This window comes from Mus musculus, chromosome 4 (genome assembly GCF_000001635.26).
Source record: "Mus musculus strain C57BL/6J chromosome 4, GRCm38.p6 C57BL/6J".
NCBI lineage: Eukaryota > Metazoa > Chordata > Mammalia > Rodentia > Muridae > Mus > Mus musculus.
The window spans coordinates 68,782,605-68,797,499 of record NC_000070.6 but is presented as its reverse complement, the minus strand read 5'-3'; the positions used below and the strand labels follow the sequence as shown (position 1 = coordinate 68,797,499).

The 14,895-nt window shown below is 39.9% G+C and overlaps 1 protein-coding gene across 1 annotated transcript in view; it reads left to right on the top strand.

Annotated features, from left to right (window-relative positions):
- Positions 1 to 14,895, top strand: part of Brinp1 (bone morphogenic protein/retinoic acid inducible neural specific 1) — a 193,026-nt gene that overhangs the window by 156,898 nt on the left and 21,233 nt on the right. Inside the window, exon 7 of the mRNA NM_019967.2 lies at positions 4,453 to 4,675. Coding sequence (NP_064351.2) covers positions 4,453 to 4,675 — 223 coding nt within the window. The remainder of the gene's footprint in view (positions 1 to 4,452; positions 4,676 to 14,895) is intronic.

The following is a 14,895-nucleotide window of genomic DNA, read 5'->3' as shown; positions in this document are numbered from 1 at the left end:
GTGACTAACCTACTCAATAGAGCATTATAGTTTGAGATATATATTTCTCCATCTGTTACAAGTACATGAAACAAAGTAGGATGTATATCCATGGAGCAGTAATGACACTGAGAGTCACACTCTTCTCTGACATTACACTCTTTGTAAACAACAGGATGGACAATTGGGACCCTGACTCCAAACCCAGTTGTAACAGCAGTCTTTTCAATTTATTAATTCTACTGAACTTTGTAGGCATTGCCCCCTCTTGTGATAAAAGGGGATGGTGGTGTCATGTTTATGTTTTGAATATTTGAAGTCATTTAAGTCTTTAGCCATAAAATCCTTTGACCAAACAAAATCTTACCTCATAGCCACTATGTATCACAAACAAAAGTAGAGTTTCACAGGAGGTAATTTGAAAGGACTGGTTGCCATGAGCTTGAAATCCCAGCTTGCCAACATATAGGACCCATCAGAGATTCTTTCCTCCAGGGTCATGCAACTTGGATGGAGCTACTGTGGATGTCTTATGAAGCTGTATCCATTAGCCTCTTTCAAATTCTTGAATCTGTGAAGCAGAGCAATCATGATAGAAGGGTATTGTGGTGATTCTTGGCCTCAAACAAACAAAATAGATTTGACAGATTCCTTTTACAAAAAAACTGCTACTAATTACTAAAATTCCAAAGGAAATGCAGGCTGTCTGCACCAGTAATAAGGAACTCTAGTTTCAAAAAGAAGCTACTATGAGTGGGTGAGTAAGAGGACAGAATGTGAGATGCTGCAGAATGAGAAAATGCTAAATGATTTGTTTTGCTCTTTTTCCTTATAAGGTATATATACATGGGTCTCCTGCACAAATCCATCTGAAACAAGTAAATTCCTCAATTTAACATGTGTTCACTTATTGAAACAAAGATCTATGTCATGAACTTGTACTTTTTCCTTCTATTTGTTCAAGTCCTTAGCCTTAATGGCTTAGCCCTGGAAGGAAAAATAGTAAAATAATAATGGCTTTTTTGATGGTTTCACAATTTCTAAATTTGGATTAGATCCTGTTATACAAATTTGACAGATGTATTAATGAGGGCCCCATATTCTTCAGTTGTCAATATGATATTTGATTTTTTTTTTATATTTGATAATCATTACGTTTCTAAATGTCTGGCTGAAAACATTTGTTTTTAGAAAGTTTTTTTCCCCTTGCAGTATGCCAAGAGTCAAGGTTTCTGTCTGTGTATTGAGAGGAAGAACAATACATTAAGTGAGAGCATGTATTCTAAATCAAGGCTGCAGTTTCAATTGTATCACTACTGCTGGCTATTGACCCTATGCGAGTTAGCTACCTCCTTTGTTCCAAACCTCTGGAGGGAGACACTATAGATATGTAACTCCAAGGTTTGTTGTGAAGATCATTTGTGAGTTCCAAGTGCTTAGAATTAGGTTCTGTAACTGTTGAGAGCTATGCAAGTAGTCTTTATATATATGAACTAAATACATGCATTGGACTGAAGTTTCCTTGCATATTTAATAGCTTGAAATAAAAATTTTCAGCTATAACTAATATGTTTGGTTTGGCTTGGTTATTTTGTTTATTTATATATTCACTTTACAGCTTGATCCAAGACCACTCCCTCCTCTCCTCACTGTCCCACCCTTATACACCCTCCCTCTTTACCCCCTCCACTTCAATTCAGAGGGGGGAACGTCTCTGCTTGGTACCCACTCACCCTGATACATCAAGTCACAACAGGACTAAGTGCATCTTCTCACACTGAGGCTAGACAAGGCAGTCTAGCTATGAAAAAGGGATCCATAGCACACAACATAGTCATAGCCCCCTCTCCAATTGTTAAGGGACCCCCACATAAAGACCATGCTACACATCTGTTATAAATGTATAGGGGGCCTAGGGAACTGGCCCATGTATCCACTTTGGTTGATAGTTCAGTCTCTGTGAGCCCTTTTGGGCCCAGGTTAGCTGACTCTGTAGGTCTTCTTGTGATGTCCTTGATCCCTCTGGCTCCCTTATCCCCTCACTCCATTCTTGCACAAGACTCCTCAAGCTCTGACTTGCAGAGTTGTGGGTCTCTGTATCTCTTTCCCTAAGCTGCAAGATAAAGCCTCTCAGAACAGTTACACTAGGTTTGTCTCTGCAAGCATCGCGAAAAATCATTAATAGTGTCAAGGGTTTGCTCTCTCCCACAGGATGGGTCTCAAGTTGGGCCAGTCATTGGTTGTCCATTTCCTCAATTTCTGTTCCATCTTTATCTCTGCACTTATTGAAGGCAGGAAAAAAAATTGCATTGAAGGTCTAATGGGTGAGTTTGTGTTCCTGTCCCTTCACTGGAAGCCCTATCTGTTTACAGGAGTTGGTCAATTCAGGCTCTATTTCCCCCTATTTAGGATCTCAGCTAGGGTCACCCCCAAATACTTCCAGGAGTTTCTTCTGTCCCAAGGCTGTGCCCCTCCTCCACTGATTTCTGTTGTCTCTTTTAGCCCTCTCCACTTCCCCACAACTGGTCTTTACCCTATTCCCCTTCTGACCCTCTCCCAGTCCCCTCCCTCCATCTACTTCAGATATCTCTTTTATTTCCCCTTCTAGATGATATTTAAGTAGCCTTCCTTGGGTCCTCTTTGTTACATAGATTCTTTGGGTCTGTGGATAGTAGCATGGTCATACTGAACTTTATAGTAGCTAATGTCCACTTATAGAAGGACTCATAGTCTTTCTGGGTCTGAAACTTAGAATGGTATTTTCTAGCTCTCTCTATTTGCCTGAAACCTTTTATCTGTAAAATGAGCCATATTTTTTTTTCATTTTCCACAGCAGTTGAGAAGGACCCTAGGTGTCCTGAGAAAGTGTCAGAGTAGATAAGAGAAGGTTTTACTCTTGACTCTTGAAGCTCTATGCCTGTGTTATCTTTCAAAAAATCAATTTGTTGTTCTGGGCTTTAGTTTCCTATATGTGTGGATCAAGAAAGCTGAGCTAGGTTATTTCTAAGGTTATGTCAAACTGTTGCCTGAGATGTTGCTCATAAATTCAAATATTGGGAACTGGAGCTGGAAGTTTTACCAAGGGACCTCTTACTATGTCTTAGATTGTAGCTTCCCTGCACCAGAGAAGATGTTATATGGCTGACACCTAGGACTCCAAATGGCAGTTGGATCAGGAGTGTAGTTTCACTTCCTTCAGTTCTCCATCAGTCCTACAGGTTACCTCAAAGAGAAAGATTCAGTTGAGGGGTAATATGGGTTTAACACTACTCTGGATCTACAAGAGTCCTGTACGTCAAAGGGATTTATTCACTTAGCATGTAACAGTATCTGACAAGAATTTATTAACACTGTTTTCTTCACATTTATTTTCAGTTACAATTATACCAAAATCATAATAGATTGATTTTCTATGTAGATTGTCTAAATGCTGTCCAAGTTTTTTTTTTAATTAAGAATAGTAATTTGATTCAAAAGGCACTGTTAAGTGTGAGTGCAAAAAGTATGTATTGTAACCTGACATGCCCGTGCTGGAAGTCTGTAAAACCTTATCTTAAATATAGATGCCTCCTACAGGTACCCTTCAATACAGGTACAATGTCAGCAGCACATCAGACTATGCAGTGTTATACTGGGCTCATTCAGATTACAGGGTTGTTCATTGACAAATAGAGCTAAACATCAGGAACAAATACAGGCCTGACCAAAAGCCAGCGAGTGTGTCCTTTCCTGGGAAAACCTGTTTCTACACCTCGCAGCAGTCCTTAGCTGCTCTGTGTGCTGGAGGTGTGGTGAGAGTTCCCAGGTTCATCAGTATGTCCAGTGTTACCCATGCTTGGCTCAGGGTAAGCAGTCACATTGGTTAGACTGTATGGGAGTGGCTTCCAGCATTTCTAGGAGACACGCTCTCAAAACAAACTCCCTGATATTCTGACTCTATGGATCTTTATGGCCACTCTTCCTCAGTGTTTCTGAAACCTTCTATGTGGGAATGGTGGTATATGTGTATCCAGTAGGACTGGGTTCCACAAACTCTGTATTCTGGTTGATTTTGGTAGTCTATGATGATCTCCATCTGATGCACAAACCAGTTCCCTTAATGATGGATAAGGGGTACACTTATATCTGAAGATTTAAAATGAGGAGCCTCTGGGGAGACAGATCATGTAACATTTGTCTTTCTGTGTCTGGGTAACTTCATTCAACATGATCTTTTCTGGATACGTCCATTTACCGGCAAACTTTATGATTTCGTTTTTCTTTATAGTAGAATAGTATTTTGTTGTGTATGTGTACCACATTTTCACTATCCCCTTTGTTCGCCGAAGGACATTTATGTTGTCTCCATTTTCAAGGTATTATGAAGACAGCAGAAAATACTAAAGGGATAAGTGAGAACCAAATCTTTAAACAGACCTGCAGATGGTGGCTGTCATGCTTACCCCTCCTCTCCTGACTCTTGTCTCTCATCAGATGAGTTTAAGTCATTTATGAAGCGTCTCCCAAGCAACCACTTCCTGACGATTGGCAGCATCCACCAGCACTGGGGCAATGACTGGGACCTGCAGAGCCGTTACAAGCTCCTACAGAGTGCCACTGAGGCTCAGAGGCAGAAAATCCAGAGGACCGCCCGCAAGCTCTTTGGCCTCAGTGTGCGCTGCCGCCACAATCCCAACCACCAGCTGCCTAGAGAGAGGTATGTGCTCTTACATCTCCACTTCTACAGTGTCCTGTATCCGTACTGCTCATTGTCAACCAGCACATTCTTCTGAAACAGTGGGACGTGTGCTTCAAGTAGCCTATTTAGGACTCTTTAAGCAAGACAGTCTATGGTCCTGTTTGCATTTGGTTCTTGCAACTATTAAATTCTATATTCTTTATAAGTATATCATTGTTCTTTGTGGGTTCTCCATATAGTTCTTTCAACTTTTAAATTCTATATGCTTTATAAGTATATCATTGTTCTCTGTCTGGGTTGGGTTCTCCATCTACAGTTTAACTAACCTCAGATTGAAACTATCAAAACACAATTTGTGTTTCTACTGCACATGCTTAGATTTTTTTCTAGGCATTTTTTTCTAAACCACATGATACATGTGTGTTAAATGAAAGATTATAAGCACCATGGAGATGACTTAAAGTACAGAAGCAGTTGTGCATGGGTAATATACAAATGCTACCTGCACTTAATTTAAAAGATTTGCACACCCACTGATTTGAGCATCCCTGTGAAAAGTCCTGAAATCCGTTTCCCAATAATGACAAAGGAAATTGAGCAATGAAGGTCAGCTTTGCCTTGTTTGTGCCATTCTTTTATATTTTATTGGATATTTTACTTATTTACATTTCAATCTCCTGTCTCAGTTTTCCCTCCAGAAAACCCCTTTCCCATCTACCCTCCCCCTGTTTATATGAGGGTGCTCCCGCACCCAACTACGCCTGAGTGACAGTGACCTCCAACACTGGTACCAGCAACTATACGGCACCATTAAGTTTACTTAAAATTCAATATCTGTACAATTTTTAAAGTATGTGGTTAGGAAGAATTAAGAATCTCTTGTTAATGGTAAAGGAACTGAACTAAGCAGTCAGTTGAGGTAGTTGAGGACTTTTGATCAAGGCCAAGAGTGAAGTAGAACAAATATAGCATCGACTAGTGATAGAGGCCAGTCCCCTCTGTGTATGACCCTATCTAAATTTGTTTCCTTTGCCTACTCTGGTTCTAGCTTCACCCTGTCTTGTACCATTTACACTGATTTCCAGTGGGAACTACAAGAATGAACAGACAGGGTCTACCTTTTCAATGAAGATGCCAGTATTCAGTCTCGGTTGGTCAAACTATTCTTCCAGGCAATTTATGATCTATCTGCAGCTGAGAAGGTTCTATAGCATTGTATCAAGGGTTTCAATGAAGCTGTCACAAGACAGCCATAAAACAGTTTGGGAGCAGGGTGGACTAAATCCAAGTAGGAAGCCTGACTCAGACCTGTTATCCTGATTCAGTCCGAACATTTCTGTTAGCATCCATTCTCTATTGGCGGCAGTATCATGCCTTTTATTTTATTCAGAGAAAAAAAGTCCAATTTTTTAACCAATGAGATAAGTTTGGGGATAGGGAGATAGCTTAGTGATTAAGAGTACTTTTTGCCCAATCACGAGGACTACCATTCTCATTTTGTGCCCACTGAGCAAGCTAAGCATTTGGCACACATATATAATCTTAATTCTAATCAGAGAGGAGGCAGCAATGCTGCGACTTCTTAGCGGAGAAAACACAAGCCTCATGATAAGAGAGAAGAATTGCCCCAAAGAAACACATAACAAATGAGAGAAGAGTGAACTCTCTCTGGCCTTTGCATGTATACACAAGTATGCACACCTGCATGCACAAATGTATATAAGTTAGACACACACACACTTACATTTTGCAAAACCACGTGAAATTTACATAGCATGATCTGTCTTGGCCACATTGTGTGTGTGTGTGTGTGTGTGTATGTGTGTGTGTGTGTGTGTGTGTGTGTGTGTGTGTGTGTGTGTGTGTGTGCGTGTGTATGTGCATTCATTTTCCCATTGTGAAGTCCATAAAAATGAATTTCAGAGCACTGAAGTCACTAGTTCAAAGCTGCTACAGTAAATCAGAGGTTTTCATATGGGGTTGACTCCGTCCCCAAGGAATATGTGGATATGTACAAGGACATTTTTAATTGTCACATGGAATGATATTATACAGGACAGTCTCTTAAAGAATGATCTGACTCCAAAAGTCACAGAGAATGAGACTTAGCAAAGCTGTTGTAAAGCAAGAATCAAAATGGCATTTACATCTACAAATCTGTCCTCTGAAATGTCTGGTGTGCAAGCACACAAGACAAGAATTAAAAATCATTATATTTCTCTGGATAGATCAAACTGTGTATCCCAGTTTGAAACTTTCTCCTCCTATGTTTCTATACCAACAGCTAATGATGCTTCCTCTGTGAGGTCTCCCCTAATTGTCTACAAAGTGTTGTTTATTCCAAGTTCTCACTTATATAAAACTACATGTCCTAATGCACCATCTCTTTTCCCTGCACTGTGTCGTGTATCCTTACACACTAGTGATGTTCATCTTTGCTTGCTTCAGACCTTCCAATTCTGAGTCCACTGCATTGTCTCTCATTTGTAATAACCGTTTGGAGAGTGAAATCGATTTTCTTTCCTCTGTCAGTTGCTGACGTGTTGCTGTACTGCTGAACCACAGACTTGGTAAAGGGTCTGTTCACAAATTAACTTCCCTGTTGCACACAGCAGATGCCCAAGCGGCCACCATAAGGGAGTCTCTGAAGTAGAACCATTAGATTTATCAGGCCTGTGGCAGGTGACCAGCCTCAGGCGCTGTTTGTGGCTCATAAGTAAGTGAATAGAGTCCACACTGCTATGAAAGATGGTTCTCAGAGCAGGAGTGAGGAAAGGTTCCTATGTGAATCAGAAAATAAAATTTACCTCAGGTGGGTATTTTGTAAAGGTTATTTCAGCTAAGTCCTACAGACTAGGCAGCTTAAACAGCAGACACCTATTTTCTTACAATTCTACTAGCTTGAAGTTTAAACACAGGCTTTGGTAGGGTTGTTTCTTCTGAGGACTCTATGGCTTGTCTGTGTCCTGTGCCCTGGGTTCCTTTCACCCAGGTATGTCTGTGTCCTCATCCTCCCTGCTTTAAACCAGTCATACTGTATTAGCATTCAGCACTAATGAGCCCAATTCAACCGAAAAATGACATCTGAATACAGTTAGGTTTAGCTGTGCTGGCGATCAGGTCTTCAATATTTGCATTTGCCAGGGAAGTTAGATAACCCAGTCCATACCACTGGAAAGCAGTGGTTTTCAACCTTTCTAATGCTGAAACCTTTTAACATACTTGTGACCCTCACTCATAAAATTATTTGGCTGCTATTTCATAACTACATTTCTGCTACTGCTGTGAATCATAATGTGAATATCTAATATGCAAAATATGTTATGAGCCATAGGTCGCGAAACCACTGCTCTAAAATATTTCTGTCACATCTTTAGATGAAGTAACTGTGAGTTCCAAGACTGACCAAACAGAAGTAAATCTGAGCAAAAGGAGCAATATTTAGCTGTTACAAAACTATTCATGCATCTATAATATTTCTTGAGTGTCGCTTCAGAAATTCCAAGTAAAGAGACTGAGGAAACACATGAACTAAATTGGAGAAGAAATCTACAGGCCATAAATCATCACTGGCACACTGGGTCTAAGAAGACACAGAGAGATGTCATATCTGCATGAGGATAGAGGAAGGGCCAAATGGTAAACTGTGGGAACTGGACAGTCCAGGAACCTGAACTTGAATGAAGGACTTGATTATGCCTTAGTATTAGTGAGGCTGTATTATCTTGGAGAAATGACTTCCTGACTCCATGCTCAGGTGTTCACCACTGTACCTACCTCTTTCTTTCTGCTTGTGGAACTTGCCGGAAGTGCATAGCTAGAAATGCCATACTGCTTACTGGGATCTTAAGTCCAGAGCTCTGGGTGTGGACTTGCCCAAGTGAAAAAGAGAAAACTGATCTTAATCCTATCATTCCTTTCACTCTCTCTAGGAGAGTGTCTGGAATTCTCAGTTGGCAAGTCACTAAGTGATGTACATACACAGAGGAATGAATTCAATACTGCCGAGGGTGGGAACATCCAAAATGAGGCTCTGAAGCCTTCCCAGGGGAGCTGAACTTCCTTGGCCTGGCCGTGGGCTGTTTCCTGACATGTGAATCAGAGACTTTAATGAGCATTTCTCAGACTAGCAGGGCACCTCTCTGCCAAAGAGCTGTGTCAGACAGAGGTGATAGCAGTGAGAACCTTGAGTCACCTCTAGCTGAGCGAGTTTATGTTTGCAAATGAACTGATTGCTCAGCTTCAATTGGAGCTGAGTGCTCTGAGCAGGTGCTGTTATTGCAACAGGTGCCACTGCCATTTTTACTTGTCTCGAGGAAGGGTGGCATTGAGGCAGGATGGGAGAGGGGAAGAGAAAAGATCATTTGCTACATACAGGTTGGAGTCAGGTCTTTCTGACATTTCCCAGCCCTCAAGCTTTATGTAAGTACCTGAACCTCATTTGGGGCACTGGATAATGATAATTGCCTGCAGGTTAAAGTAGAAGGATGAAGATTTTTAAAATTTAAAAACCTAGTGAAATATTTGACTCTAGTCAAAAGTGGCAAGGAATTCATTTCTTATGTATGTTCTATATGCCTGGTATTCTGTTGTCTTGTGTGAATTCATTGTTTTATCACATCACTGTTTCATGAAACAGGTACTGTTACTATTCTCATATTACAGATAAAAACACTGAGGCAAAGGAATGTTAGGGATGTGCCAAATGCCAGTCATTCTTGATATTTCAAATGAGTCGTTTGTTTTTTAGTGAGAGGTCAACTCTGGATGTTTAGAACTTTATTTGATGAAAGCTTATTACCGGGCTGTTAGGCAGAGTACATATCTTAGTTATCTATTCGTGAAATTCACCCTAAAACACACAAAATTATGCACTATGACCCCACATGATTGTATAAGTTGACTTGGTACAGTTGGAAGACTCTCCAATTGGCTGAGACCAGTGTCCTTGGGTGACTTTCCTCAGTGGACCTCCAAAGTATCTCCCTCCCAGAGTTGGCAGTTGATGCTGGCTGTCAGCTGGAGACTCAGCTGGGGCTGTCAACTAGAATGCTTACCCATGTCCTCTACATGTCATTTGGTCTTTTTGCAGCATGGCAGCTGGGCTATGAAAAGAGGACATCCTAAAAACAAAGGAAGTCCTAAGATTTCTTCAAACTTATCTTTGACAGCTAGAAAGTATCACTTCCATTTTTTTATAATATGGCATTGAATAGTGTGAGAATCTTTCAAGTGCGAGATAAGTCACAGAAAACTCCCCTGCCAGTCCCTTTTACATTTGGCATACCCTATTTCTGTAATAGGATCTGTCACAAGGGCCATTTCACAGGTACGGTAGGAAAACTCCAGGACTGCCTACCCACAACTTTAAAGAAGATCTCAAACATGACAGAAACCCTATGGTTGGTCATACCAGTCCTAGCCTGGAATTTGTACAGTTGCATTCCTTCCCTTTCACTAAGCAGTGCATCTTGAACGGGATGGGTCTTACTCATTTTTCTCATTTAAATAGCCTTGAAAAAAAGCACGCATGCCTAACCTGAAAATCTGTCTAATGTTTCGAGGGTTTTTTATTTTTTATTAGCAATTTTTTTCTGGCACAATTTTATACTTACATGTTACTTTGATTCTCCATTCTTATTTTCTTTCTTTCCTTACCAACCGTCGACTTTCCCTGGATATCTTACCTATTCAATAGTTTCAACTTAATTTACCTTCCTACTGAATTTACATGGAACCCACTGTGTGATCCTGAGTTTGGAATTTACCATTAGAGCCTGGGCTTCACTAGTAGATATATAGCTAGAAACCATGTTTTTCCCTCTCACCAATTCTGTTGGTTGCCCACAAAACAGACATATGTGGTTGGGGTCCAGGAGTTCCTTGCCCCTTTATAGCTGACTGTCAGAAGGATATTATTTCTGTGTTCTCTGCAGTATGCACAGATCTATGGTCATCATGGTTTTCTGGGTCTTCTTTAGAAGATGGTATTTTAGCCCCCTCTTACAATTCTATAATTATCATTTTCTCTATCCCGCTTTCTGAAATGTTCCTTGATCCTTACAGGAGGTAATATAAATTTCTTGTTTAAGAAAGAACCCTCAGGCCCCATTTATTGTCAGCATCTTGTACAACCATGGATCACTGCAAGATATTTCTCTATTTCAAGCTGAAAATACCATTTGCTATGGGTATAAACATACATATTTAGGGAATATTTGATGATATGACAATTGAGATAAGAAATCCTCTTACATGCTCCTAAAATTGTGTGTTTTAGAGTGAGTTTATAGTATTAAACATAGGTCTCTCTTATAGTGAGCCCCCAAATCAAAAAAGTAAGTATTTATCTCCATAACAAAGATACCACCATTACACCAATACACCTATTTTACTGGCTTGTTTTCTTATAGTTCAGAGAATTTACTACTGGGTTGTGGGATAATTACCCCTCAGGCCCCTGCATAGTACAATGGGATTATGTAGTATAAAAAACAGTGATATTGAGTATCAATGGAGATCAAAATAACTATACCAGGCAGGGCAAATAAGATTAATAGTAATGGCAGCAGTAATATCAGTGATAGCAGGAATGCACAACAACAACAACTAATTATTTAATGAGCAGGTGATAATGTAGCAGATGATAGAACTCGTTATGTGCACATATTTTTGAATCAGACTCTATAGGTTCAAATCCCAACACTATTGCCAGATAGTGATTCTGGCATGAGATAATACCCTTTTGTTTAGAAGTGGATGCTCACAGTCATCCATTAGATTGAACACAGGGCCCCCAATGGAGGAGCTAGAGGAAGTACCCAAGGAGCTAAAGGGGTCTCCAACCCTATAGGAGGAACAGCAATATGAACTAAGCAGAACACCCCAAAACTTGTGTCTCTAGCTGCATATGTAGCAGAGGATGGCCTTGCTGGCCATCATTGGGAGGAGAGGCCCTTGGTCTTGCAAACTTTATATGCCCCAGTACAGGGAAATGCCAGGGCCAGGAAGCGGGAGTAGGTGGGTTGGGGAGCAGGGCAAGGGGAGGGTATAGGGGACTTTCAGGATAGCATTTGAAATGTAAATGAAGAAAGTATCTAATAATTAAAAAAGAAAAAAATGAAGCTAGTAATATTACACACATCATGTGAGTGTTTAGTGAATTATAGATTTTTAAGCATAGGAAAGACTAATGGTGAACTTGATAAGCAAAATTCTCACTAAAAATAACATTGACATTTTACCTATTAATTTCTTATAAGACCCTTATTACTCAATAATACAGAGTGCTGTTAGTAATGGCATGATACATCTTCCATGTTATTCTTCTCCTATCTCTGGGGAATAGGTCTTGTTGGTCTATGGACAAAAAGAACTGACAAGCCAAGAGATATAATTAATATATCTTAGATTATGCCACCACTGAAAGAAAGGTTTAAAATTATGTTGCTGGCTACCTAAATTGGCTGAATAGAACAGTTCCTTTTGTGGATAAGGAAAAGCCCATGCTATCCAAGAAATGTGCTGTGCAAACTGAGATCTGGGTTGAGGTTGGATACTCAGGATTCAGTGTGGCAATATCAAAATCAGGGTGAGATTTTCATGATTAGAGTTATGGGAGACAAGGATTAAGGTTTATAGGTGCTGGTCCCATGATTGAGACAAAAAAAAAGGTCTCTGTTATGAGGGTTATGGTGACTTTCCTGTTGTGGAGCTTTGAATCAAGCTCTGAATCCTAAGCAAGAACTAGGCAGAAATTCTTTAGCGTGAAAAGAGTCTTGGCTTTATTCAGGATAATGGAACAAATGTCTCCTGAGTAGTTAACACGTTCATGATTTTGAAGTGCCAAAAACCAAAAATAAGTCGTGTGTGTGTGTGTGTGTGTGTGTGTGTGTGTGTGTGTGTGTCTGTCTGTCTGTCTGTCTGTCTGTCTCTCTCTCTCTCTCTCTCTCTCTCTCTCTCTCTCTGTGTGTGTGTGTGTGTGTGTGTGTGTGTGTGTATGTGTGTGTGTGCCAATATAAATAACTCATATATATGACACAGTGTCCAGTTGTCCAGTTCAGGAGCAGAAACACATTAGCTCTGCTCATATCAGCTGCTGAGTGAAGTCTCTATGGTCTCTTTTATTATTATTCTGCTAGGCACTTGTTGGGAAACACTCTGCAGGCAGGACTATCTGTAGGTCAGAGATTTTGTGGCTAGGTTGGTGTACAACTTGAGGCCTCCCCTGGTTACAGAAGGTGAGACAGTTCAGGCCTGGTGTCCTCATTATTAGAAGTCTTTGTTAGGGTCACTCTCATAAATTCCTTGGAGTTTACATTCCATTGGGTTTCCAACTCTCCCTGAAATGCATCCAATTACAGTTATTTCTCTAAGTATCCAACACCACCACTATCTATCTAATTGTTCTTATTCTCAATCCTACTTGTCCCCATTCCATCTGCAAAATCTATTCTATATCCCTGTACCCAGGAGTTCCTTGAATTGCCTCTGATGCACTCATTGTTGCTTAGCTTTTCTGGGTCTGTGAACTATAACATGATTGTCTTTTAGTTTACAGCTAATATCCCTTCTATATGTGAGCAATAATATGTTTGTCTTTCTCCATCTGGATTACCTCACTCTATGATTTTTTTCTAGCCTGCATATTTCATGATGTCTATTTTTAACAGCTGAGTAATACTCCATTGTGTAAATGTAACTTATTTTCTTTATCCATTCTTTGGTTGAGGGGTATCTAGGTCATTTCTACTTTCTAGCTCTTGTAGGTAAAGCTGTTATGAACATAATTGAACAAGTGTCCTTATGAAAAGATGGAGCATGTTTTGGAAATATGCCCAAGAGTGTTATAGCTGAGTCTTTGGAAACCACCATATTGGTTTCCAAAATGACTGTAAAAGTTTGCATACCTACTAGCAGTAGAAAAATGTTCCATTTTTCTGTTAAGTATAGTTCAGAATTATGGACCATTTGAAGAAACAGAGCAATGCAAGTAAGGTGAATTTGAATCCAAATTCAAAGGGAAGAGAGCAAGATTGAGTTAAGAGCCAATGTAACTAGCTAGCATTTGTAATCTAATTCTCCAGTGTCAGGTATTAATCCATCATCCCTATCATATTACCATTAGTGAGGTAGCACTAATCCATCTCAATTTTATGAACGATGTCGTTATGGCACAATGATGCAAAGTTTGCTGGTAGATATTTTTGTAATGGAGGAGATTATGCACACTTTTATAATACTCATAATATTCTATCCAGCATTGAAGGGAGATACACACAGATATCTATAAAGAATTTGATTTCAGTATTGGTATTTTCTTCTTATTGCTAAAGGGAGAGGGAGAAAGTCAGCATGAAGAAATGAAGGTAGAGCATCTTCTGGGTATAGTGTTTGGCAAATACAGAAGTGTATGCTCACATTCATCTATTGGATTGAACACAGGGCCCCCAATGGAGGAGCTAGAGGAAGTACCCAAGGAGCTAAAGGGGTCTCCAACCCTATAGGAGGAACAGCAATATGAACTAAGCAGAACACCCCAGAACTTGTGTCTCTAGTTGCATATGTAGCAGAAGATGGCCTAGTCAGCCATCAATGGGATGAGAGGCCCTTGGTCTTACAAATATTATATGCCCCAGTACAGGGGAATGCCAGGGCCAGGAAGCAGGAGTGGGTGGGTTGGGGAGCAGGGCTAGGGGAGGGTATAGGGGACTTTTGGGATAGCATTTGAAATGTAAATGAAGAAAATATCTAATAAAAATGAAAAAAATAAAACAATGAAATATAGACAAAAAAACAGAAATGAAGATAGAAAGAGTTTGGGGTTGTGTGAAATAAAAATGAATGTATAAAGAAAGGGAGAGAAGTGAAAAACAAAGCCTCTCAGGAAATGCTGTATTCAGATATCCTCTATGCAAAATTGGGACCATTAACTGACGATCTTGTCTACCAACATCATGCAAGTCTTTGGGGGAGTAGTTAAAGATAAAAATAACGATGCCTTCAGTATACCATTGTCTATATGTGGCAGGGTATAAAAGACAGTGTTTTATAAATGAAGAACTTGAGTTTCAGTCATCACTGTCCAATATGGTATACAGGTTGAATAGGAAATAATTGCAACTCATTTTTAGCTAAAACAGTGTTGTTTTCTTTCTGGGAATTTTGAATTAAACTCATTTTGGGTAGATAAGGTGATTTTTCTTTTGGCAAAACAACTTGAAAACAATGAGGCTTAA